Source organism: Heloderma suspectum, chromosome 3, assembly GCF_057233095.1.
Source record: "Heloderma suspectum isolate Gila_16-S chromosome 3, 16-S_ref, whole genome shotgun sequence".
Taxonomy (NCBI): Eukaryota; Metazoa; Chordata; class Lepidosauria; order Squamata; family Helodermatidae; genus Heloderma; species Heloderma suspectum.
In genome coordinates, this window is record NC_139460.1 from 178,015,664 (window position 1) to 178,041,766 (window position 26,103).

At 40.5% G+C, this 26,103-nt stretch overlaps 1 protein-coding gene across 3 annotated transcripts in view; it reads left to right on the forward strand.

Moving 5' to 3' along the window:
- The window catches only part of NSD2 (nuclear receptor binding SET domain protein 2), a 154,706-nt gene that overhangs the window by 55,260 nt on the left and 73,343 nt on the right, over window positions 1-26,103 (forward strand). For 2 of the 3 annotated variants that reach the window (XM_084845023.1, XM_084845024.1), the window contains exons 3-10: window positions 2,213-2,378; window positions 3,809-3,975; window positions 4,261-4,743; window positions 11,192-11,336; window positions 12,240-12,317; window positions 13,644-13,762; window positions 18,975-19,056; window positions 20,814-20,929. In XM_084845023.1, coding sequence (XP_084701149.1) covers window positions 2,213-2,378; window positions 3,809-3,975; window positions 4,261-4,743; window positions 11,192-11,336; window positions 12,240-12,317; window positions 13,644-13,762; window positions 18,975-19,056; window positions 20,814-20,929 — 1,356 coding nt within the window. The remainder of the gene's footprint in view (window positions 1-2,212; window positions 2,379-3,808; window positions 3,976-4,260; window positions 4,744-11,191; window positions 11,337-12,239; window positions 12,318-13,643; window positions 13,763-18,974; window positions 19,057-20,813; window positions 20,930-26,103) is intronic. The other variant, XM_084845025.1, reaches the window with a different exon arrangement.

Genomic DNA, 26,103 nt, shown 5'->3' on the forward strand with positions numbered 1-26,103 from the left:
TCAGTAATCACTAATGGAACGAAATCACTGCTATTTATCTTAACAGAGGCATAAAGCAGGGTTGTTAGTTATCCTCACTGTTGAATGTTGCCTGTAACCTCTGATACGATACAGTGGGCTCGTCAGATTGTGGGTATAGAACAGCAATGGGTAACTTTGGGGGGTTCTGGGGGCCACTTTCAACGCTGCCACCGCCACCCCCCCGGGCTGTGGGTGTCATATGTAGTCCACAGCTTGTGTGTTGCCCACTCCTCTTATAGACCAAATATAAAATTTGGCTATATGCAGATATGTTTTCCTTTTTAAATGAGCAGGTCTGTTGCTAGCCAAAAGTTATTGGAAGGACAAGTTATAAGCTGTTGCCATACCAAAGCTATAGGAAGGACAGTCCTACAATCTAGCCCAAGATGGCCACAGGTATGCTAGAGTTTAGGTGTAGCTAGTTGGTATCCTCTGCTTTTCCAGCAGCAATGACAAAAGCACCGTAACACTAGTAGAAAAGTGAGCTAGCATAGCAATGATTATACAGAGATCCTAGCAACACCATTGCCACCTACCAATAGCAGTGTTGCTCCTAGCACCCCCATTGCTTATAAATGGAAGGGACCAACGAATCAGCAAGCAGTCTCAGGAATGCCTTCATAATATCATAGGAACAATGCCTTTGTGAGGGTTGCATGCTTTTTGTAAGGGAGAGGAGTCACTTAAACCAGCAAGAATGAAAGCTACAACAGCAAGTTTATAGGAAGTAAAACTAAGCTTGTTGTTGTTCAGTCGTTAAGTCATGTCCGACTCTTCGTGACCCCATGGACCATAGCACACCAGGCCTTCCTGTCCTCCACTGTCTCCCGGAAAAACTAAGCTGCCTGGCAGCAAATATGGGAGGAATACTCAAGGCCTCACCCAGGTGATGGGAATGGAGCCTGTACATGGAACAGCCTACCTTTTAGTGGATCTCATGGTCTGCCTGGTAACAATATTTGTAGATGAAAATGGGAAAGGAAGTGGAACTATAATCCCACCCGCCTCCCTCTTTAACAGCACAGCTACAGACCAAAAATAATTCCTGTTTCCTGATTACCTGGGAAATTGTTTTGGCCACCTTTTTATTCACTGGGTGCCTACATCACAGAATCATCTCTGATTTTGTACAACTTTTGTATTGGGTACATGAAATGATTCTGAAAAATTGCAGCCAGGATTTTGGCCCTGACCCTTCCTGAGTTGTGTACACACACACACACACACACACACACGGACTTCTCTGCATTTCTTACAATTGAGGCTTCATTTAGTTTGCTGCCTTCATCAGAAGCTGGAATTTCAAAATAAGGAATCCTTCAGTCCCTTTGTACAGACGGGGCTCTAGGTGGGAGTGGCACTCTCCTCTTTCTTAACTTGTACTGCTCTGGAAAATTATCCAGACCATCGATGACTCAGAAGTCATCATTTGTACAAAATGTATATATTACTGAACCTCTCCTGAGAAACAAGTTCAGTAATTTTATTTTGCTTTCAAGAAGTCTATCTTCAAAGCCATAAATGGGCTAGAAACCTGCTTTTGCAAATGAATTCAGGGCTGATTCACACATGCATTTATAAGATGTATCCACAATATGTTTTAATCAAAAATAATAATCAAAATGTAATCTGTGTGTTCATCAAATGTATATTTTCAACTGTGTGTGTGTATCTTATTGGTACATATGCCAGAGAGCCAGGATGAGTCATTGCTTCTTACTGCTCATTAACTTAATGATAAATATGTGCTTTCTGCTGCATAATGTGAGGTGGCTCTGAGATACAGGATTTGGAAAGTTCCAAAGTTGTAATATCAACTTTGAGAGAAGCTGGAATAATTAGCCTCTCGTGTGGAATTCAGATCTCAGTTGTCCCTTCATTTTAAAATAATATATTTTCCTGTAACCAAATATGAGAAACTTCACACATAACCTTAAAGAAAAAGAAAAATACCATGGGTGGCCTGATACCTGTTTTCTTAGCAGCCCAGGTCTTATTCAGAGCACTGAGGATGTTTTTGTGAGCACTGGTTAGAAGTTACAGTTGCAGTGAACCCAACATATAGTGCTGTTACCAGTAAAATGAAGTTGTGATTATCAAACTTTTTTCATGTATGTTCTAATACGAAACTATATTTGATGTTTAAGTTGCTAGAATTTGTAAATATGTGCCTTTTTCTTTTTAAAAAAAGATTCCTGCTAAAGAAGATTCTTCTTTACTTACTGGAAAAGATGACAAAATTCATGTACTGAAGTACAATGTAGGAGACTTGGTATGGTCCAAAGTTTCTGGCTATCCATGGTGGCCCTGTATGATTTCAACTGATCCTCTTCTTCATAGCTTCACAAAACTAAATGGTATGCCCTTTTTTTTGGTAGTTTGGCATTTGCAGTTATTGGTGTATTTGGCCCAATGAATAACAAGGAAAAAGAAGTAAACTGGTATATTTTATTTGTTGGTTTCAGTACACAGAGAAGATGGGAGGACATGCAAGCTTTTTGAATAACACTGAGGTATTCATTAGGCCAGAATAGAAAAATAGCTAGTATTAATACAAATATTGTAGTAATTTGAATCAGATTATTATAAAATGTTTTAATATTTCACATACTTGGATCACAATGTATTGTAGGGACTGGGTATTACTCATTTAGTTAGATTACAAGTAGCTGTGTGCTTTTTAATCTTGTAAACAGGGTATTTTGGGTAGCTCTCCTGTACAATTGTGTAACTTCCACTGTTATAACAAAAAACAAGGCTGATAAGCTTGTCTCATGTCCATTTAGAAGAGAGCAAAAGAGGCATAACTTAAATCGAATTAATATTCTTGATTTGCCTTGTTAGTTTTAGCATAATGCAGCCTGATACCTTCCAGATATTCTGGATTACAACTCCCATCAACACCAGCCAGCATGGCCAGTGGTGAGGAATGCTGGGAGTTGTAGTCCAAAACATCTGGAAGGCATCAGGTTGCCCAGTGTTGCCCAACTTGGTGCCCTCTGATGTTTTGGACTACAACTCCCAGCATTCCTGACCATTGGTCATGCTGGCTGGGGCTGGTGGGAGTTGAAGCCCCAAGCATCTGGAGGCCACCAGGTTGGAGAAAGGAGCTATAGCCTGCAGCCTGCCCCTCTTCCCCTTGGCTTTACCTACTAGCCACATCATTTAGCATGGATGGTAGTTCTGCCAATGGTATTACGTAGCCTGATTACATAGTCCTCCCTCCTGCCCATGCTGTGAAATTGTCTTATAGGCAATGGGAGGTGGATACTGCCAATGCTGTAAGGTGGTGTGGAGTTTTTTTTGGGAGGGGGTGTTACAGCTGTGGGGTTTTGTTGTTCTTTTACCTTTAGTCCTCCACACTCCTAAAAACTATGTAGTCGTTTAGGACTAGTCATTGTTTTTGACTCCTGCAAGACCATCTCCAAAGAGCTGGGCATAGAGTAGCTCAACATTTCATTGAACTATGCCACAGTTATAGTTAGTTAATTTCTCTGCATTAGCGTAATGGATATAAACTCCAGGGCCTGAGAGAGAATTTACACATACACTATTTGTACAATCTGATTCCAAAGAGGGTTTTTAAAGTCAAACCTACATATTAGAGATCAAATATATAGTTTTAAAACCATATTAATTAAAATGAAGTCTTGGAAAACCATGTCTGACAGTCAAACAAAGGTCTATCATTCTTGGGTGTATCATTGAATGTGTTTTTGTGTAGGTGTATGTTAATATCTCTAGATGAGACCATAAATTATGTAAATATGCTTTCTACAATTTTCAGGACAAAAGAAAAGTTTTCGCCAATATCATGTCCAGTTCTTTGGAGATGCCCCAGAACGAGCTTGGGTATTTGAGAAGAGTCTTGTACCATTCAAAGGAGAAGAACAATTTGAGCAATTGTGCCAGGAAAGTGCAAAGCATTCCCTTACCAAAGCAGAGAAAATAAAGGTAAACGTTTTATCTCAGCTGCTGTCATACCTGCCTGAATATTCACAAGAAGCACTACAAATTGTTGTGGGGCAGGAGTGTTATCTATTACTGCATTAACTGCTCCACATTTCTTTGCAAATCATTGTTCCCTGCCCAACTTAACAGCTTTTACTAATAGCATTTTCTTCCATATCGGGATAGAAGATGCATTTGAATACATTAATAGAGAAAGTGATGATTTTCATAATACATAGGGTTTTTCTTTTATTGTTGGCCTCAATACTTCATGTTGTTTCCCCACAGATGTTGAAACCTGTTTCAGGAAAACTACGCCCCCAGTGGGAAATGGGTGTCAAGCAAGCAAAAGATGCATTATCCTTGAGAGCGGAAGAACGGAAAGCCAAGTACACTTTCATTTATGTTAGGGGCAGACCTCTTCTTAATCCTCAAGTGGCAAAGGAAGCAGGTCTTGTTGTTAAATCTTTGGAGGAAATGGATAAATTTTACACAGATGAAGACATTTCTCAGACTTTGAAATCAAGAAAAGAATATGATATTCCTACCAAGAGGAGGAGGAGAACAAAATTGCTTGCAGTGGATGAATATCAAGAAAGCATCAAACCTGTTAAGAATATAACTCCTGAAAAAGTCCTTGAAGAGAGAGAAACCAAAAGAGGCGCAGTGTCACCTGTCAGTAGGAAAAAGGCTGTTGCATATACTCCACGAAACAGAAAGGGAGATGCAGTTTCTCAGTTCTTGGTTTTTTGTCAGAAGCACAGAGACGAGGTTTGTGCCTTCAGAACTTGTATTATGAAGTTTAATTCTTTACACAAATCTGTTTTTCTTCTGACAGTGTCTAAAACTTGCCACATACACTTTAGTACATGAATTCTGTCTGTCCCTCTCATACATGCACACTTGGACACATTTTATTTTGTTTATTTACAACATTTATATACCTCTCCACATGTAAAATAGATTCCGGAGTGGTAAACACATCCGTGCAGACATGGCCATATGCACATGTACACATATCCCATCTTTCTCCAAGGACCTTGGACATCATACAGCAGATTATCCTACATTGTCCTGGCAACAAACCTACGAGGTTGCTGTCACTGAGAGAGAGTGACTTATCATGGCTTAACAGGAGTTGAAGTCCAGTGCTCCATCCTCTATACCGCACTGGCTTTGTACTAGTATCTAAACAGTTTGGCCTTGATCCCAAAAGCTGCATTACAAACATGCATGGCCTTGTCAACACAGCAGGGTTTTTAAGGTCTCAATTAAACAGAAGTCCTGCTGCGCTGAGTGTGACACAGCTTCTAGCAGTGCTTTGTGGGAATACTTTTTGAAGGGACATGGGAACACTGTGATTGGAAAACATTTGCAAATGGAATGTAAATTGTTTCAGATTTCGTCCTCACCTTGGCCATTATTCCCTAGATGGGGAATAATAGCACATCTGTTATATGGTGATAGTACTTAGTTTTCCCCAGCAGGACAAATCAGTTTGGGGAAGAGACGGATTTAGATTGAGAAAATGGCACGGGGCAAAGCTTAAGCCCCTTTGCATGTGCTGCAGCCACAATCCAATTCCTGCCTTGTGGCAGCTGCTTTGAAGGAAAAAAAGATGTCAAGATATGTGCTTCATCTTGCCATGTGTGTCTCAATGGAAGCCTTTGTATTAGTAGAAGAGAGCCCCAGGTGATGAAAAGATACAGGATATAGACAATTTTTACAGTGCAACAGTGGCCAGAAACACTGACTATGAAAACTACTAATAATTCTTAGCACTTTTAAAGTGTTCAAAACACCTGATTATCTTAGAATTGTTTATACCAATCTAGTCTTATGCCCATATTGGAGAAATGGGACTAAGAGGTCTATGGTGTAATGACAAGGATGAGATTTGAACCATTTTACATTTTGCTTGTAGAATGGGGGAAAAGAATTCTTACTTAACTCTATGACTTTATTTCTATTCAGTAAGGTAGCTCCAACATCTCTTGCATTGATACCTTGTCTGTAGAAGAGCGATGGGTAAAAGGAGAACATGTTTTAATTCTCAGCTCTGGGTGTTTCGCTAATATAACAAAACATCTCTTATACTTTCCAGGCAAAACCCAAAGATGTTTCTGGCAAGGGTAGTGCAGCTATTAATAAATTGGCTTCATTTGTACATAATACTAGACCATGGTTTACAAGCTGCAGTAAGCCTTGGGCTTTCACAGTGCTCCTCTCCTCCGGTGTGACACAAACAAATGATTGGCAGCTTGTTTTGGTTTTAGATCAACCGCAAATCAGCATGTGGTCTGAACCTTTAGGGGGCCGTGGTGGCTTAGTGGTTAAGATGCTGAACTGCAGACTGGAAGGTCAGCAGGTCAGCAGTTCGAGACCTGAGTGCTGCGTGACAGAGTGAGCTCCCGTCTTCAGTCCCAGCTTCTGCCAACCTAGCAGTTCGAAAGCAAGAAATTGCAAGTAGATAAATAGGTACCGCCTCGGCAGGAAAGGTAACAGTGTTCCGTGCACCTCGGTGTTCAGTCATGCCGGCCACATGACCACGGAAGCGTCTTTGGACAGCGCTGGCTCTTCGGCTTAGAAACGGGGATGAGCACCGCACCCTAGAGTCGGACACGACTGGTTGGGGACACCTTTACCTTTTACTGAACCTTTAACTATGGTTAGTTGAAACAAACCAGCTTCATAAACTATAGCTTGTGGTTGTTTTGTTTAAGCAAACCAAAGTTAAAATTAACCACAGCTTGTCAAGGTTAGAATGTCATGACAAGCTGTGGTTAATCTAACATGGAAGTGAAAGCTTCCAAACTCATCATGGCTGCACCTGGGGGGTGGGAAGGGTGTGTGAGCCTGAGGCTCACTGTGGTTCACTCTCATAGTGCCAAGCTGTGGTTTAGCATTATATTTGAATGCAGCTACTGTTTCACTGTCATATGTATAGTGCCCAGTGGAAGACCAACCCCACTTCACATGTCTTTTTCAGCCTTTTTTAATGAGCAGCAATACTGTCCTAGGCTGGAAGCATAATGCTGCCAGAGAGGCATTTACTACCTTCACCTACTGTTAAAACACGTGTACTATTCTAAATCAAACTTAGATGAGCAAAACTTCTGTGTGTACTTCAAAGGAGTCCCCATAGAATCATAGAATAGTAGGGTTGTAAGGGGCCTATAAGACCATCGAGTCCAACCCTCTGCTCAAAGCAGGAATCCAAGTCAAAGCATCCCTGGCAGATGGTTGTCCAGCTTCATCTTGAATGCCTCCAGTGTGGGAGAGCCCACTACCTCCCTAGGTAATTGGTTCCATTGTCGTATTGCTCTAACAGTCAGGAAGTTTTTCCTGATGTTCAGCTGGAATCTGGCTTCCTGTAACTTGAGCCCATTATTCTGTGTCCTGAACTCTGAGATGATCGAGAAGAGATCCTGTCCTTCTTCTCTGTGACAGCCTTTCAAGTATTTGTAGAGCGCTATCATATCTCTCCTCAGTCTTCTCAAGGCTAAACATGCCCAGTTCTTTCAGTCTCTCATTAGGGATGTACGAAAGTCACTTACCTTTGCAGAGCTTGGATTCGCGGTGTGGGGGAGGTGCTCCGTCCCTCCCCCCGGAATCCTCTCTGGGCTGGCTCCGTGGACAGGCTGCGGAAGCCATTTGCGTCCTGCGAAGCTGCCATGATAGGCTACGTAAGTATTTACGTAGCCTATCACGGCAAGCCAAAAAAACCCACAAAAAACAGCGTACGCAAATGGCGGTGGCTACGGCAGCCGCCATTTGCGTTCCCTATTTTTAGCCGGTTTAGGCTATGTAAATATTTACATAGGCTATTACGGTGAAAAACAAGGGGGACACAAATAGAGTAGTGGGCGCCATTTGAGTTCCTCCCCCCCCCCCCCCCCCGTTTTAGCCTATGTAAATATTTACATAGGCTATTAGCACTATTTTGTCTTGATTCCAACTTTCTGGAATAACATCATTCAGAGTATAGTCACTAAAACGATCTGTTCTAAAAGGCAACAACTATACATATGTTTGATAAAATTCTGAATTACTTTAAGACCTTAGTCTTACCTTAGTCTTCTTAAACTCTTAAATTTGTATTTCTCTTCTGATATCAATTCGGTAACTAACTGATCATCTTCCAAAGTTAATTTAGGTGACATCTGCTTAACAGAAAACATTTTTGCCCCCAGGCCACAGTCTGCGAGGCTACCCGAAAAATGTTTTATTTTAAATGAAAAAAGGTGTCTGGAGAACTACAAAGCACCAAAAAAGGTCAAATCTAGCTACTCTGCAAGCTTGATTTAACGCTTGTAGAACTCATTAGCACTCATGAAGCCCTAAAAGGGTCGAATGATTTGACCTTTTTGGAGCTCTGTAGTACTCCGAACACCTTTTTTTTTTTTTCATTTAAAAAAAATTGTTCACTTGGGGGGGGCGGGGGTTGCCTGGCAGATTGCAGCCTGTGGGGAAGGAAATGGACCCTGGACCTTCTGAAGTTTCCCACGCCAATCTAGGAGATCTTACTTTTTCAGGCTAGTTGCAGTCTGAAATATTTGTTATTTGGAACAGGCCATTATATCCCTAAAACCTCACACAAAATAGTTTTTGAAAAATATTTTTTTTAGGTCTTCAGCATGGTGCCTTTCATTGATTGTGCACAACGTAATTTTGCAATGGATCCTGTGCTGGCAACACAAGTTCCTTGGCTTGTGAAGAATATATACTCAGTGAGGATATCATTGAGGATGTCCCCTCTCTTTTAGTCTTGCACATGATTAGACCCCATACTTCCCCTCATCCACCTCTTTTTGATTGTTTCAGCTTATGCTTGCCCTGTTGTCTAGATCTATGTAGCAGGAAGATGCCTCCAGGGTTCATCATGTGCTTGTCTCCTTTTATTTTTCAATGCCTTTCATGCTTTGCTAGTTGCCCATGGTCTCCTGGTTTATTTTTGCAAATCTCTGAAACCAGGGTGAATAACTCTGGTATATGGCTTTCACCTAAATAAACTTGTAACAATTACTTTTCTGCTGAAGGTTAACTTTTTCACAGAGGTGGACCTTTCTGCTTAGGAAAAACTGGGATGGACAAAATTTGCGCACACCATGATTTTTTTTTTGCTACAAAGACTTACTTATAACTGGATGTGGGTTCGCTTGAAGAAAACAAGAGTTGCGTAACTATACTTAATGCTGTTTGAGAGTGGTCCCTGTGCAGCCCACACTCCCATCCTTTTTCCCATTTGGAGTTTTGCATGTGGGTTCTGCCCATTCTGCCTGGCAGTGTTTGAGGGTCTAAATTGTAAACTATTTTTGGAGAGCCACTTTTTCCTAGAGAACCAAACAGTGGTGATGAAGAGCCACTGTTTTGCAAAGATTTCCTACCTATTAATGTTAAGTATTGACTGTCACCTGTATGTGTGACTTAGTGTGGATCACTCACAAAGAGCCATTGTTGGTAAGCAACTCCTGGTCTTAGTCATGGAACAACTAGTGTGTGTGTGGGTTGTAACCTCAGGCCCCCAAGGCATTTCTGAGTCTTGGGCGTTCCTAAAGTCTGAGGGGGAAAAGCTAATTCAAAGTTATGGTGATCCTTTCTACGGGCTTAAACAACAAGGTAAGATGCATTTAATTTGATGGAGGGCGGGGCGGGGTGGCTATTAGAAAATGATTTCATTTTCATTGCATGTTTGTTGATTTTATCTTTCGGATTAATCATTCCAGAATTGTTATGTGCCCTTCAGAGAAAACTGGAACCTCTACATTTTTGAAAGCTGTATACAAAATCTTTTGGTTATACATAAAGAAACACAAACCATGCTGTGCTTTTAATATGGCTTTCAACATTTTCATGTTAAGTCATATGGATAGCTCACATTAGGCCTCAACCAGAGTTAAAAATCAAAACTAAGTTTTATTTATTTATTGTTGCATTTATATCCTGCCTTTTTTCCACTTGTAAGGAATCTGAAGCGGTTTCCATGATCCCCCTCCTCTCTGTTTTATCCTCAGAACAACCTGTGAGTTAGGTTAGGCTCAGAGTCAGTGACTGGCCCAAAGTCACCCAGTGAGCTTCATGGCGAAGTGGGGACTAGAACCTAGATCTCCTGAGCCCCAGTCCAACACTCTAACCATGACACCACACTGCCTTATTGTTATCAAGTTTATTTTGTTTAGAGCACTGTACTTCTGTGGGTTATCATAAGTTAATCTTTGGAACCGAGCTATAACATTCTAATGTGTTCCACTATTACCACCACCCAAACACTGATTCATGATTATGCAATTTAAATTATGCATATGCAGAGCTTAGAGAAATATAGATTTTTAAAAATATATATCATATGATATGAACAAATAAATGTAGCTCAGAAACCTGTTCCTTTTCTTCACCCTGTAACTATTCTTCTAACTGGATAATACTGCACTATTTTCTTATGGTTTAAAATGTTCCATTTACTTCCCTTCATCCCTGAAGCTGGAACTTGAAATCTATATGCTGAAAACTTTTAGAATGCTTCGCATTTTTGTAGCACTTCCAAAATTTCAAAGCTGTTTGCATACATTTAATTTGTGATCATTACAACAACTTGATATTTATCCCATTGTCTTTCTGTGATGGAACTCAAGACAGTGTACATAGTTCCCAGGCTCTTTCCTATCCAGTAACTGGCTAGACCAAGCCCTATTTAGCTTCCCTAAGGTTGCTTCATTATGTGTCTTCAGATTATGCCCTTTGTAGATGGGTAGAAGAGGGAGAGGCTTTCCTAAGGCTACCTAATGAATTCATGCAGATGCAAGATTCAAATGAGGGACTGCCTGATTCTTAGCTCAGTCTGTTAGTTCTACCCTATACTAGCTCAGAAGGTTTTTCTTTTTACCAGAGTGATGGATTATATTTTTTTTATTTAAAAGTTTATGCCCCAGTTTTGTTTATAAAATAAACTTAAGAGTGGCTTACAGAAAATTAATGAGAGACCTAAAGCAGGATAAAACAGTTCAAATCAGAGTAAAAACAGTACATATTACTAAAATGATACTGCTTCTTACTACGCAATTACCAACTAGTAGATACACATACACACACTTTACGTCTTGTGGATCCCATAGGATAAACAATGAAATCTTCATCTCTTACTTGACAACTTTTAGAAATAAAGCATTAGTTTTAAGTAAATATATATTCTAATATTTGAACAAGTATTATGTTTGTTCAGGTGATTGCTGAACATCCAGATGCCTCAAGCGATGAAATTGAAGAGCTGCTGGAATCACAGTGGAACATGCTTAGTGAAAAACAGAAAGCACGCTATAACACAAAATTTGCCATAGTGACCTCTCCCAAATCTGAAGAAGACACTGGTAAACGTAAAACTGTGCTAGTATACTCTAACTAAGTTTAATATATGTAGTGGTGTTAAACTAAGCACACAGTTTAAGACTTGTAGGGAGAGCAGTCTTTGCTGTTCTACACTTCTAATTTTGGTGTGTTGTGCTGATAGCAGTGAATGCAGTCTTTACAATAAAAGTCAATAACGTCTGCATTTCTTGATCATTGTTCTGCAAAGTTGCTCTATGTAAACCTACTGTTTAGATATTGCTGGTTTCTCATTCCCTTCCTGTCTATAAGCAGCTGCCATTCGGAGAAATAAATCTAGCATTTAAATTTAAATATTCTCATTCACCATAATCATGGTTCTTAAAATGATAGTGTAGCTTGTAATTCTATTTCCCTTTGTTAATAATAAGACGACATACAGAAACATTAGAAACACATGTTTCCAAATGATAAATGAGTAATTAAGTTGTTCTGATCTAGAATTGCATCAGAGTCTACAAGGAATTTGTTTGACTAGGTTACTATCTAGATAAACATTTTGCATAATATCCTGATATATGGTGGTAAAAATTATTTGGAATAGTTAATATTCCTGAAGGAAAATTGGAGGTACAATGTTTATAATCTTTATCAGTACTAGTTGTAATAATAATAAAGTATATATTTAGTACATTAACTTGGGTTAGATTATTACAGAAATTTTAAGCCACGGGTTGCTGCTTTGGGCAATGAAAGGAATGAGGATGTGTTTGACAGGTTTGTCAGTTTTGAAAAAATGTATAAAAAGTGCAGTCAGTTTTGTTATCTGTGTGTGAAATAACATCTTGTGGGAAAGTTAACAGCTTTGTCTCAGTGTGTAAAATATTTGGATGTCATTTTTTAAAAAAAAAACAAACAACACTACACAACATTCTGTATCTCTCAAGGTTCGTCACAGAAGAGTATGGGAGAGGCGAAACGTAAAGTGTTTCAAGAATCACCTAAAAGGCGATCAAGATCCAGAAGTAATTGAAATCTGTGCTGTGTACTATTGATTCATTATAAGTAATTTTTAAGTGTGCCTTTTATGTAATTGCTCACAAATCACCATTCTTCTCTCAGATGTTGTGCTCCTTTGCCTTTAGAATTTTTATGGATCCTGAATTAAATACTTGAGTGCTGTAGTGCTGAATTTTATTCAACTTCATGATAGTTTCATCCTACAAAATAATTAAAAAGAATATTGCTTATTCCTCATCTATACAATCTATACAAGATGTCTTTCATGCTTGGGCACATTTTAACAGTCTGCAAAAGACCATCATTGTATGCCAGTATAGATTCTGTCAATATATGTTCAAAAAATATTGGCATATATAATAAATGCTGGCTGCAGTATTTTTAAACATCCGAATTGACATCAAACATGGCTGGACATTTAAAATCCATAGTTTTTTTCCTTTTGATTAAAAACTGTTTTATTAGAATTTGTTACAGGATAATGAGATATATACTGAAGCTTGAATTTCTAACTGCCCAAAGAAGCAGCTGATCCAAGGCACTTGAATACTGCTCTCTAGCTCCACATTAAACATGCAGTCTGGCCTCCTAGACTAAGTAGTACAGTTGACAGGAAAAACAGCAAAGAGGAAGTTTGCTACATTTTTTTCATATAGATCCAGGCTGCTAAGAAGTTAGCCTTTTTTTGAAGTATAATCTGTACACACATAAGTAGACCTGTTGAAATAGACTGAATAAATTAGCTGCTGATCTTCTGTCTTGGAGCCCTGTAAGATGGAATTTGTTCACTTTAAATTGATCCCTCCCCAACTTGTAAATATGCGAGGTGTTAAAAACATTTCTTCATGCTCTTAATTTTTTTAGGCTTTGACACAAAACATTTAAAATAGGGTTTGTACAAAATAAATTCACGTGCTACATATATTACTATATTTCATGTGAAGTGTGAGAGGAATGATCTGTCACACTAGTGATCTTCAGACAGAGTTAATATTTCCCCATGCTATAACAACTTAAGCTTTATTCTTAAAAGAAATGACTCCAAAGAAAGAATCAGACTTCAGATTGTGGGTACATTGGTAAATTGTTTGAAACAAGAAATTAATGTTAACTTGCAGAATAACAGTGTGTTGATTTGATCTACAGCTTAGCCATGAGAGGTTTGTACTGTAAAACTAGTTTTAATAAAAGTTGTGAGCCCCAGGATGTTAAGGGTTAATAAACTTATTAACATTTATTAGAGCAGTAATGTAAACTAGATCAGTTCAAGCTAATTTCTAAGTGAGCTTTAGATCTTTTTCATGTAAGTTTCCCCCATCCCCTGCTCCAAGGTAACTTACATGGAAATAAAAGGAAACCAATAAAGAGGACAAAGAAACCCACAGAAGATTTTGAAGTTCAGGAAGGACCTAGGAAAAGGCTCAGGATGGATAAAAAGAATTATCAGAAGGTAACTATGTTGTTGTCTTGTTCAGGTACATTATAGCAGCACCAGACTTGTTTATCTAGATTCCATTTGTCAAAATTTCTACAATGTTCTGCTTCACTTTAGCGAATGAATTAATTATGAGTGGGTACCCAGAGTGTACTTCTGAAAACACTGACACTTGGGATACAGGTGAAAACATTTGTGTCATATACATCCATGAATCTGTCTTCTCCTGAACCCCTCTGCCATATGGGATTGTTGCTGTCAGAAAGCTGAGAGTGAGAAAGATAATAGACTACATTTGGGAAAGCTGATGTTTTTCAATTCACCTGGTAAAGAATATCCTAAATGTCCCCAGAAACTCTGTTTCTTTCCCCTGCTTTAGGGAGCCATCAGTGCTTTATGACAGCAGTAGTCGTTACACTAATCCTCTTTTCATCGCAGATCTATTTATATATCTAGCAACCAACACACCTCACACTAAGGAAAGGAGAAAAAATGACATGCTTAACAGGCCTGCAAGAAAGAATTAATGTGGGCATACAAAACTGAGAAGAAGCCAGCACAGCTCTGCTGTACAGATTCCATCCATTTAGTGGCCATTTTGCAAGTATGCTGATAAGGTCACTTGAAGAAGCAGTGGCACATATAACACTATAGTAATATCTTAGACTAAATTAACAGATGCATAACCAAGTAATTCCAACTATTGCTGGATGAAAGCTAAACACTGAGTCTTAAAGCTGACTCAAAAGCTGCATTAATAAATGGGTTGGATCTAGGATCTGCCTTCCATGGGTGGAAGGGCTCTACAGAAGATTTCTCTGGCTTATTTGGGAGGATCCCCCTCCCACACACACCACAGCTCACCCCCTTTCAGCAGGGTCTCCTGACTCTAGCGTTTTCAGGGAGCTGGCGGGGGGGATGCTGTGGGAAGGAGGGGTGAAGTCCACCTCCATCAGCACAGTTGATCCACCTTAAATCTGGATCCAACCCAATATTTATGGCTAGTATATTAGCTTTAAAATTCAGTTGGCCAAAGTGAAATGAATATGTGTGCAGATGTTTGCTTGGTCTTTTAATCTCAGATCTTTATCTAGGTTTCTTCTACCTATTCTGTTGGTGAGGAGGAGGCAGTTCTTAAAACCTGATTTAGTTTAATTTTCAGGAACAGGGTTCTAAAACTTTTACTTCGTGTTTAACTTCATAGACATGTAGTGCAGATAAGAGCAACAGAACAGCTTCCATGAAATAGTTTGAGCCACATATGCTTTACAAAACATACATGTATATTACTTTTCTATAAAGAGAAATGGCCATCTTTAAGGTGATGACTGATGTGTAGGCCATAGGGTATGCTTTAAAATAATATACATTAAAGCCTGTGATACAATTGTTTGTGGCACACTGGTGTAGCTTGTGTAAGTTGGTGTGTGGGCTAGTAGTGGTGGGGCTGGTGGTTTCATAGCTTGGGATTGGTCTAGAAGGGCTTTTGGCTTCTTTCTGTTCTTTGGTTATATAACTGCAATTAGTTTTCTCACAGCTCTTATTAGTGACTCAGAGACTTGGCCTGTTTTCAATTTATGTACATTTTTTGTTGTTGTTCTTACTCAAGGCAGGCCACAGTTTGCAGAATGGTTAGTTTGGCTGCCCTTTACGTAACTAAAGCTTAATTTCAAATGAGGATTTCTATTCAGGATTTCACTGAATAGGAGTCCTTTGACCTTGTTTGCATGACATGACAGTCCACCGTGGCTTAATATACTTGTGAGGGCTATTGCATTGTGCAAGCCCTAAAACAAGCTATAGATTGTTTGAAGGTTGTCTAACCCTCACTCAACCCATGCCACCTGGGTTTTCACAATATGAAAAACCACGGCAAGCTGGGCATCGTGTAAAAATGGCCTTCACAGGCACCCAGCACAACACAACAGCCCCCATGGGAAAATGAAGCTATGGTGGACTATCCTGTTGTGTGAACCAGGCCAACATCTGGACTGAGGTTTGATTGAATATACTGAGTTATGACTTGTAACTTAGTATATTTAACACTTAGTCCAGAATTCTTTCTGGAACACAAATTAGGGCAGGGAGTCCTCTGCTTGTTTAGATTTGAAGAAGAGTGGGTTCCCATCTACCGGTGTTCTGAGCAGTGGAGGTTGGTGCCTCTGACTTCGGTGGAGCTGTGAATCCATTCTGGTTTTCAGTCGCAACCAGCCAGAGCTCTAAAGGAGCTAGCCAAGGTGCGGAACCCCATCCCGCAAAATAGGCCCAGGACCTTGGATAATTCCTTTAGAGTTCTGGCTGGTTCTGACTGAAAACCAGAATGGATTCACAGCCCCACTGAAATAAGAGTCACCAGCCTCCACTGATTCTGAGCCATTGGCAGGGCAAGAGATGCTTCAGGGACTGATGGATATCCCTCAATCTCTTGGTTATGGGTGATGCAGTTTTTCCACATCAACCTGTCCTTTTCAACAGTTGCAGCTGTCTTTTTAAAGAAGCCATTGCTCAGTTTGCTCCAGCTGTAGATGATCTTCCTCTTCATGGTAAGCCTGTCAGTTCTTTTCTTGCAGATTGAGCAGAATGTTGATGAATGGAAGCCCCTTCCCCTCCTCAGCATTTTGATCAAGCATAGGAGGATTCCTCATGTGATGGAGAGAATGCCTCTATCCGTGATTTATCACATAAAACAATAAAAAGGTCTGATGGGTATTAGCTACATAATGCTGAGAAAACAGACCTAAAATTTACTGGAATCTGAGGTCCTTGCTAAGGGTTTTTGATTCTCATGTGAGAAGCAGCTGGCTCTGCTTGCTCAGAACACTGAGGGCCCCTCCCCAACTGTCCCAATAGGCAGCAAAGGCTAGAAAGAATTGGAGTACTGGCTCGCCTTTCCATTGGAAGGAGAAATCCCCAGCGTGTTAAACAGCAGTAACTCTTTGCCATAAGGAAGGAATCATGAACTGGCTGGGGGGGGTGGAGTTGTCTTCTAGTGTTGTCAGATGCTGTCCAACGTCCCTTCTCCACCGCCGTCCAATTGCTAAGAAATATTGGTTCAACACCATAAGAGAACTCCAACCCTGATCCCTACAGAAGCTCTCCTTCCTGGGATTGCAAGGGAAGGTGTGGGTTGAGCCAGCAGTCCATTCTAGCTTTCCCTGACAGTTGGGCAGTTGTGGGCAAGAGCCCATCAGGATTGTTAAGAGGCAGAGACAGTTGCTTCCCACATGAGCATCCATAACGGGTCCTCAGCACAGCACCCATGGGTGCCAGAGTGCCTGCAGGAACTTCCAACAGTGCCTATGAAGGTCTCCACTCCCTGCCCCCTTCAAAAATGTATATTTATTTTTTTAAAACCTTGAAAAATGTTAGGGTGCCAAGTTCTCCTTCCTGTTCCTGACCCTGCCACTGATCAGCTATCTGGTGGGCAGGAAGAGAAGAAAAGAGTTGTTTCTTGGCCCCACCCAGTCATCTTCTGCCCACACAGACCTTTGCTCGCTCCCTCTCTCCACTCCCAGCCTCTAGCCTCTCTTTTTCTCTCCCTGACCGCTTTACCTTGCTGTTTCTCCCTACTGCTAGCCTATAGCCTTCTCTTGCTATTTTCTCCTCCCTCCCAATCTGTAGCTTGCTATTCCTCTCCTCACCCTTTATCTTGCTAAAGTGAAGAACAGTGTGGCTGAGCCTGGGGTCGAGGTAGGGAAAACTTTTTCTTTCCTTTTGGGGCTGGGGGCATTTTCCTTTCCTTTGGGGCTGGGGAAAGGTATGTGTGCGTGTTTGGACAGGATGAGCTGAGTAATCTTATTTAGGCCTCCTCAGAAGTAATTCCCATTGAGTTCCATGTAAGCATGCATAGGATTGCAACCTTAAATGAGTATTTTGTTGTGCTTCTGTGTGGTCAAATATGTGGATTAGCTTTGGAGTTCAGATGCTTCCTTTGCTTGTACTCAGTTTCTTAGGTGAATTACTTGTCTTTTGCCTAGCCAGGTCCCCATGGCACCCATTATGTGACTAGCCACATCCTTTGGGAGCCATTTTGGGTCGTGCCCACAGAAGTTTCTCAAATTCCCAAAAGTGCCCATGGGTCCAAAAAGTTGGGAAACTCTGATCCATAATATTAAGCCAGGCTTTACTCACAAGTCACACGCAGAACATTATATTCTCCCGGCAGTGCAGTATCTTGGCCAGCATTTCTTGCTCTGGTCCTTCCCCAACATTCAAAACTGTGGAGGACTGCTAAAAGAATACCAAATGTATGTCTCCTCCTCTCCGTTACTCAATTCTGTTCTATTCATAATACTGGAAATAGGCCTTGGGGATGCTAGTGGATGGTGGCTCCTTGTGATGTAGCTGTGCCACATTATTAGTCTGTACCTCTTTTAAGGGATTAAAGCATGTAGTTATAACAAGATTATTTTTAAGAGGTCTTCAAAGAGTCTACAATACACGTAGCACTAATTTAGCAAACAGTGCAGTTTCAAGTACAAGTCAGATATTCCATGCATATATAAACTGTGGCTGGGTTAAAAAGCCTAGCACCTAACTTTTAAGTAATCGTTATAGAAACACTTGATATCAACACCAGTCAGATTTATGGATACAGACCACAGGTTCTTTTCCGGAGAGACAGTGATGCTACAAGTTCATTTTTACTCTTCAGATAAAACGATAGTTTGTTTGCATAATAGAGTGGTCTTTAAAATGTGTACAAGGTCATACTAACGAAATGTCATGTTTTAGAACAAGTAGAATGTGTTTCATGTGGCCTATGGCAATTTTAAATGAAAGTTTTAATTACCTACATCACTGAAGTAATGAAGGGCCTATGTTGCCTAGGTGCAATGCTCACTCTGCTAAATTGCTGAATGGAAACTATCCGCTCCTGAAATCCTGTGTGAGTCCCACTCTAGTTGTATGTTCAAACAAGTATTTGAAATCTGTGTGACACCATTATGAATTATCATATTGTATGTTACTAGTAAATTAAAGACTTTTGCCTGGATGGTTTTAAAATAAATGATTGTTTTAATGGATAATACCTTTCACTGAGAGAATCCATGTAAATGAGATGGCCCTTTCAGCTACCAATGCTGTAACTTTGTATTTAAAAAGCAATATAAGTGAAACAAAGTCATTTGTCTGATAACAGAAGCCCTGAAATATTTTCCACATTTATCCAAATTAGGAGGTTTTTTATTTTTTCATTTTTCATTTTTTGTTTTTTTTGTAACAGAGGGAGACAAGCAATGACAAAACAGCAAAAACAAACTCTACTAAGGTCACAGAAACCTCTTCTTCACAAAAGAACCAGTCAGGTAATGTGGTTAGAATAAGTTTTGATGTATCATTTTAAATTAAACCATGATAGATTCTAGTTGTTGAAGATGGCCAGCTAAATTTTTCATGAAAAGCTGTGGCAGTGTTTAAATGCCAGTGTGAGTTGCATTTTTCCTGTATTGCCGTTGTTGGTCAATATCTCCTTCTAATATTGCTGGTTTGAAAGCGGTAGCTGGTGAGCTCACTCGCCATTTAATAGAACAGTGTGAACACAAGATTAAACACAAGCTGGTTGGCCACTGTGTGAACCGAATGCTGGACTAGATGAACCTTTTGTCTGACTCAGCATGGTTCTTACGTTCTTATGTTAAAGGTAGCAGAACATAGCAGTAAAAACTAGTAAACATTTTAGTATCCATTAGTGTATTGCAGGCATCCATCAATTTACAGACAAATTCCAGAAAAGTAGGGGCTGCGGTGGCATAGTGGTTAAGACACTGAACTGCAGACTGGAACTGCAGACAGCAGTTCAAGACCCGAGTGCCGCGTGACGGAGTGAGCTCCCGTCTTCAGTCCCAGCTCCTGCCAACCTAGCCGTTCAAAAGAAGAAATTGCAAGTAGATAAATAGGTACCGCTTCGGCGGGAAAGGTAACAGTGTTCCGTGCACCTCGGTGTTCAGTCATGCCGGCCACATGACCACGGAAGCGTCTTTGGACAGCGCTGGCTCTTCGGCTTAGAAATGGAGATGAGCGCCACACCCTGGAGTTGGACACGACTGGTTGGGGACACCTTTACCTTTTTTCCAGAAAAGTAGGATTAGTCAATAAAAACAAAGAGTTCAACTTCTGTAGTACGTTAATTAGTAATGAATGTATAGTCTGATCCTACGGTCTTTTAGTTAGAGGTAAGTCCCACTGAATTTGCAGCCCTACCATGGCATGAGGATCCATAGGCTAAAGTCAACTTCATGTGTGTCTGGTGATGTAGACTCTAGTCTAGGAAAACTCATTCTACAATAAATGTGTTAGTCATGAAGATATCACAGGGCTCTTTTGCTTGAATCCAGTACAGTACTTGCACAAGCAGAAAGCACTTCTGCGTGTGCAGCATGAGGCCTCAGATTACCACCCATTTCCCCCCCTGCAGCTGTAGTCTCTCACACAATATCAAATGTTGAGCTGGAGGGTCCCCTGACTCAGGAACAGTTTCTAAGAGAGTGCAGAGGGAAGGAGGAGACTCTGTACTGCTTGCAGCTATTAGAATCCAAGCTGCTGCCATTTATTCAGTATTTAGTATTTTCATGCACCTAGTAAGATTCAATTCAACAGAGAAATGAGGGGGAGTAGGAGGACTTATTCGGAGGTAAGTGTGTGTAGGACCACAACAGAGAGAGGAGGATAGGGGTTCTAGTGTGGTATGTTTTATCCTAAGAACTACTTATCCCAATCTGTAAAAAAAAAAAAAGCAATAGCTTTTCAAAACGTCAGTGTCAGCTTACTGGCAAAATTGAGAAAATCTTATATATGCCATCCCAAGCTCCATAGAGGAAGAGTGGGATACAAATGTAATTAATAGATACATGATCTATTGCAAACTTGTTTGCCTGAAAAATTTCTTAACTATTAAAAACACAGTGTTCTAATACTTGTTTTGCAATTTAGTACTGTGGGAGTCTAAGAGGCCGATGTAAATGATCCCTACACATGTGAGGGAATGTTTTGTACTGACTTCAAGGAAATACATTAGAATTCCAAGTTCACTTTGTAAACAGAAATTATTTTACCACAATGACAGGTCTGTCAGATGCATGTAAACCACTGAAGAAGCGAAATCGGGCTTCAGCAGCAGAATCTTCACATCTTGCTTATAGCAAAAGTTCATCTCCTTCAGCTTCCTTAACTGAGAATGAGGTAAAAATATGAATGAATAGTGGCATTCAGATAAACCACCATTAAAAAACTTTAGCTGTGACTTTTTAAAAACAACATAATCTGAAAAACAGCAAGGCATACAACTTGGAACAGGGTATATCTCTTCTGTAAGCATCTTTCCCTTCTTGTGGCACACTGTGTGAGGCCAGTCTATGCAGGGGAGGGAGAAGAGGAAAGGCTGGTGAATAGATAGCCCTGCCGTGCAGTGAGGGGGTTGGACAAACTGCGCTTTGGTCCTTTTCAGTTCTCTGAACCTTTGAGCCTTGGTTTCCACATACTGTTTGTGAAACTGAAAAAATATACATTACAATAGAAGCATCCCATTTAGGTACTTCAAATATAGACCAGACACTTTGGCTCAGAAATCGGCTTAGCCCCCAAACCATTGAAAGAAAAGCATTCCTTATACCAAAATGCTAGGGAAGAGGTGCTTCTATCGCTTACGCAAAGTCGCCTGAAACAGCACTCTGGGAACTCTGCTCCGCCCAAGTTTATGGTACCTTTCTTGCTTCGGTCTCTTCTGAATAGAACTTCCTATCTTTTAAAATAATTAAGGTAAAAGAATGAATCAAAGAGCATATTTCCAGGTTCAGGTCAATACATAATATTTTGAATGTACATACAATTCCAGCTGTTCTGTGCCCCAAATAAGTTAATGTTATGTTTAAAAATTACAAAATTTAAGTTTGACACTACTATCCTTCCATGAACTGATTTTAGATAACACTTTTGGATAACACCGTTTTTGGTGTATAAGATAAAGTCCAAGCTATTTTCCGAAGAGGAGAAACTCAAGGAAATGCTTCGCATCCAAACACATCTTGTTCTGGTAGTTTATTTTATAATTTCATGTTAAATAGTATCACGTATAAAAACCAATTGCCCTTTGTATTTAGATCATAATTGGAATAACTAAAGTATTTAACACAGTGTACATATGTAAGTATACATACATTTAATAATTCCTATAAAAAGTTAAGCATGGACTATTCTAAGTTTGCAATTTATTTCGGCCATACAGAAAGTTTTTTTTAAAAAAAATCCTGCAGTAATGTAAAGCACAGCTCACTTGTAAGATAACACATTGTTGTAAACAAAGATACCGTGTAATTATTACTGCAATATTGTAAAACAAATTGGTTTGGACCTAAGAAAAGTTAAGTAAGTTAATGTTTCCTGCCCCCTCCTTCCCCCTGCAGTCACCTTTACCCCCTGAAAAGCCTCACTGGAGGGCCAGCGGCCCGCCTGAACAACTTGGGATGATGAACAGGGGACTGTTGGTGGAAGGAGAGGAAACTTTCCTTCCATGAATATCTTTAGGGTAATTTGGGATCCAAGCCATTCGTTTTAAGTAATTATTTTAATGTACTGAACTGAATATTCATTATGGTGGAAAGTAGTTTTGGCGATGCAATTTTTAGACTTTCTTCTCAGCTAGGATCTAAAATGACTACAGCTGATCCCCCACCCTATAGTACCCAAGTTATCCTTTTTGGGTGGGGAAACCATCTAAGAGAGGTGATTGTTTCAGCCAGCATTTCCGTGGCAAGCAGTCTGAGTCTGCATTCCCTACTGGGTGGGCTGCATGAGTCTAATGCGGTAAAAAGTATTCATCTAGGCTTTTTTTTTTTTGTACCGTACTCCACCTAGGCATGATTTTCTGGTACATCCTCTCACCCAACTCTTTTCTTCCTTGGAAGAACCGCACCTTAGGGCATAGAGCTTTCCAGGGGTACAACTTATTTTGGGAGACACAGCTGATCTCATAGTGGCTCTAAGAGGAGAAGCTGTAGATGAAATTATAGGCAGTACTTCCTGTCCCCCTGTAGACATAGTACAGGGTTACAGTAAATCCTAGGTGGGGATAGTTGTTTTCACAACTACACCAACTCTTGTTCTAGAAATTACTGTTCTTGATTCAGCAGGGGACAATGGATCAGGACCTTAGCCTTTCTCCTAGAAGGGATGGGAATCTAAGCTCCCACAGATAAAATGTTTCTCAGATCTGGGGTAGCTGTGTTGTCACACTGCAGCCTTCCTTTTTCCACAAACAGAAGCAGTTTCTCCAAAAGCTTCAGAAACACTCTCCACACATTTGGAACTTCTACGATGTTGATTCCAAAGAGAAACTGAATTAAAAATACTCCACCTGCATTTTTAGAACACAGACCACCCTTCCAATCCCCGTAGTATTCTAGGATCTCCTCTGGAGTCTCTATGTAAGATGGAGAGCTTTATTGGAATGACATGGCAAAAGAAAAACTTGATCAAGGTGGGTTTTTTCTTCAGTAACTTTTCTATATACCTCTGGACAAATCTATGGGCATCTTTGAATTAGAGCCAAATGAGGATGAGCAGTGAGCTCCCATACCTATTTCAACTAAGACTGCACAGATTATTTCTTCTATTTCTCCTTCCACACCTCTGTTCTTTTCTGCCTGCTTTGATCTCCTTTGTAAGGAATGGCAGTGAAGGTCCAAAACCTCATACAGTTTTTGATGCATTCTACCTTCTTTTTGGTGATACCATGCACAGCCTCTGTACACCTAAGGCACGCACATGCCCATGTTGCAGCCCTAACAGCATCGTTTGGAATCTGATGATTTGCCTGTGTTGCAATATGATGTCAGGGCAGATGCTGTGTTATGGAAAGATCTGAGACCTTGGCTATGTTGTTGAGAGCTTCCTTCGTTTGCTTGGGCTGGCTTAATTTGTATTACTGAGATTTTGGAAAGAGCCTATTTAGATAAAAATATGAATGACACCCACAGAATGGTACAGCTTCCTAGGTGGTGCAGGACTGGACACCTTGGAACTGGAAGCCAGGTTCCTGGCATCCAACAGGATTACCAGTATCCAAAATGGCTACTACCATACCAGGTAGTAGAGGATAGAAAATCAAGATTCCTTCAGACCCTTCTGTATGAGCTGTCAAATCTCCGACTACCTGAACCCAGGGGTTTCAGTTCTACAGTTAGATCAGGAATTCCTCCAGTGGTGGAGTTCTTATCTCCATTTGAAATGCATCCATTACCATGGATTCCTGGCTCAGCAGCTGAGGAACAAACTTTGACAGAGAAACTGCTCCATCTCACAGAAGTCCAAAAGCAGCAGATTCCTGAAGCGGGGAGAGATTGTTGGTACTTGCTGAATTCTCAAGGCAGGTAGGGGGACAATGTGTTGTCATACAAACAGACAGCAGGGTACATGGTCACCATCTCATTTAAATTAAGCATTTCTGTTCTGGAGTCATACATGAAGTACACCTGAATTCTGAACACACAAGCAGTTAACTGAGCCATTGGTCTTTGGATTCTACAAAGTGATCCCTTAAAACCTAGAGTAGTCAACAAGTTTGGGAAACTGTCAATAGACCATTTGGCCTCTCCATTCAACAATTCACTGACCAGGTTCAGGGCACGTTTAAGTGGGGGAAGGAATAGAGCTAGTCAATCCACTAAGGGCAAATTGGTCACATGGTCTCAGTCTTCCTACTGTTCATCAGGTTTTCATCTGGCATCTGAACATAGTCCTGAGGGCCTTAGCCAGGACTCCTTTCAAGCAGACAGTGTCTACTTTGTGCAAAACATGATATGTTGTGATTTGTCCACCCCAGAGGTAAACGTTAGTTTTCACGGGGTGCAGGAGATCCTTCTTTCTTCTGCTCATGTCGTTTCTACAATGGCATGCTCAAGACGTTTGTGTGAGTGTTACAGGCGGGCAGACAAAGTGCATTTCAGACGAGGTTGACTCCCAAAGCAGTTTACAATCAAAATCCACACGAAGTACAATGTAATTAAGATTATATCAGACTATGTGTCATGCTTTTGGCAGTTGGTGGTACAGTCCAGGTTATGGGATTTTCTTTTCCAGATGGAGGGGGCAGAAGAGCTGGAAGTGACAGTACCAAGGCCATCATTTCTCTCCTAACTCCCCCCCACACACACACATACACATTGACCCTGGACTAAAGAGTTTCTGTGGTATTTCTGGTCAATGTATTACCTTGGCCTTCTTATCCAGTAATTTGTACACTATGGCTTTGCAAAGGAAAATATCTCAGTCAGTTTTCTTATGTGTGAAGGCGTGCACAAAGGCTCAGGCCTTGTGTATCTACCTCAGGGTGTTTCTCAGGAAACCACTGAGGTGCTGCCTGAGTGCCTTCTGGGACATGAAAATTACTGGATGAATAGGCCATAGTAATACATTCCCTAGCCAAGAGCTCGAAATGCCCAATGCCATTTTTTTTTAAGAGATAGAGGTATCTGTGTTGTCTGCCACCCTTGATTTTGTCACCCTCAAATTTGTGGGATCAGCTGCTTATTTCCTCCCTCTGGAGAGAATAGCTTGGAACCAAGACTGTATAACCAAGTGGCCCCCATTTGGAGACGTGTCATGTAAAGGGTTGTATAACCATTGGTGGATTGGCATTATGGTCATGTTGGCAATGGGTAGAGGGAATGTCCATCCTAAATATACTTCTTTTAAATGTTCCTGTGTTCCACTTGCTCTCAAGTGGGGAAATGGAAATTCTATTCTTCACTGAATTTCTATTCTTCTTGAGGGAAATAGGACCTGCCTTGTCTGCTTCTACTCCATTGCATTGTCTATTCTCTCAGGAGAGTGTTCATTATTGCCCCTCTTTTTCCTCTGTGCATTATTGTGTGGGGGTTCTGGGAGTATTAACATTCTTTGTTCTAACCCATCTGGTCTGCTCATTGCAGTGCATCAGGTTTTTGTGGGGCGGGGTTATACTATACATGCAAGAGCGTCTTCAGCTTTCAGTGTTTGGAGCTGAAGTGGGATATCCCTCTTAACCTTTTTAAAGACTGGAGTCTGCTTGTGCATCCTGGAGGAGAGGCCCTTTCCCTATACTAGATCTCTTCCTTCCATTGAGAAAAGCAGAAATTCATAGGTTAGAGCAGAATTTCCAAATCCCTAATGAAATATACCTACTGTAAGTATATCTGCATCTTTTGTTTCATACCTGCTGGGTATTGTCTTGCATATTTGGGGCTGTAATTTTCCCCTTGGTTTGAAATACAGCATATCTTATTCTACACAGAGTTCCTACATGGATAGTAGCAGGGCATGAAAGATTGTTGTTGTTGTTCAGTCGTTCAGTCGTGTCCGACTCTTCGTGACCCCATGGA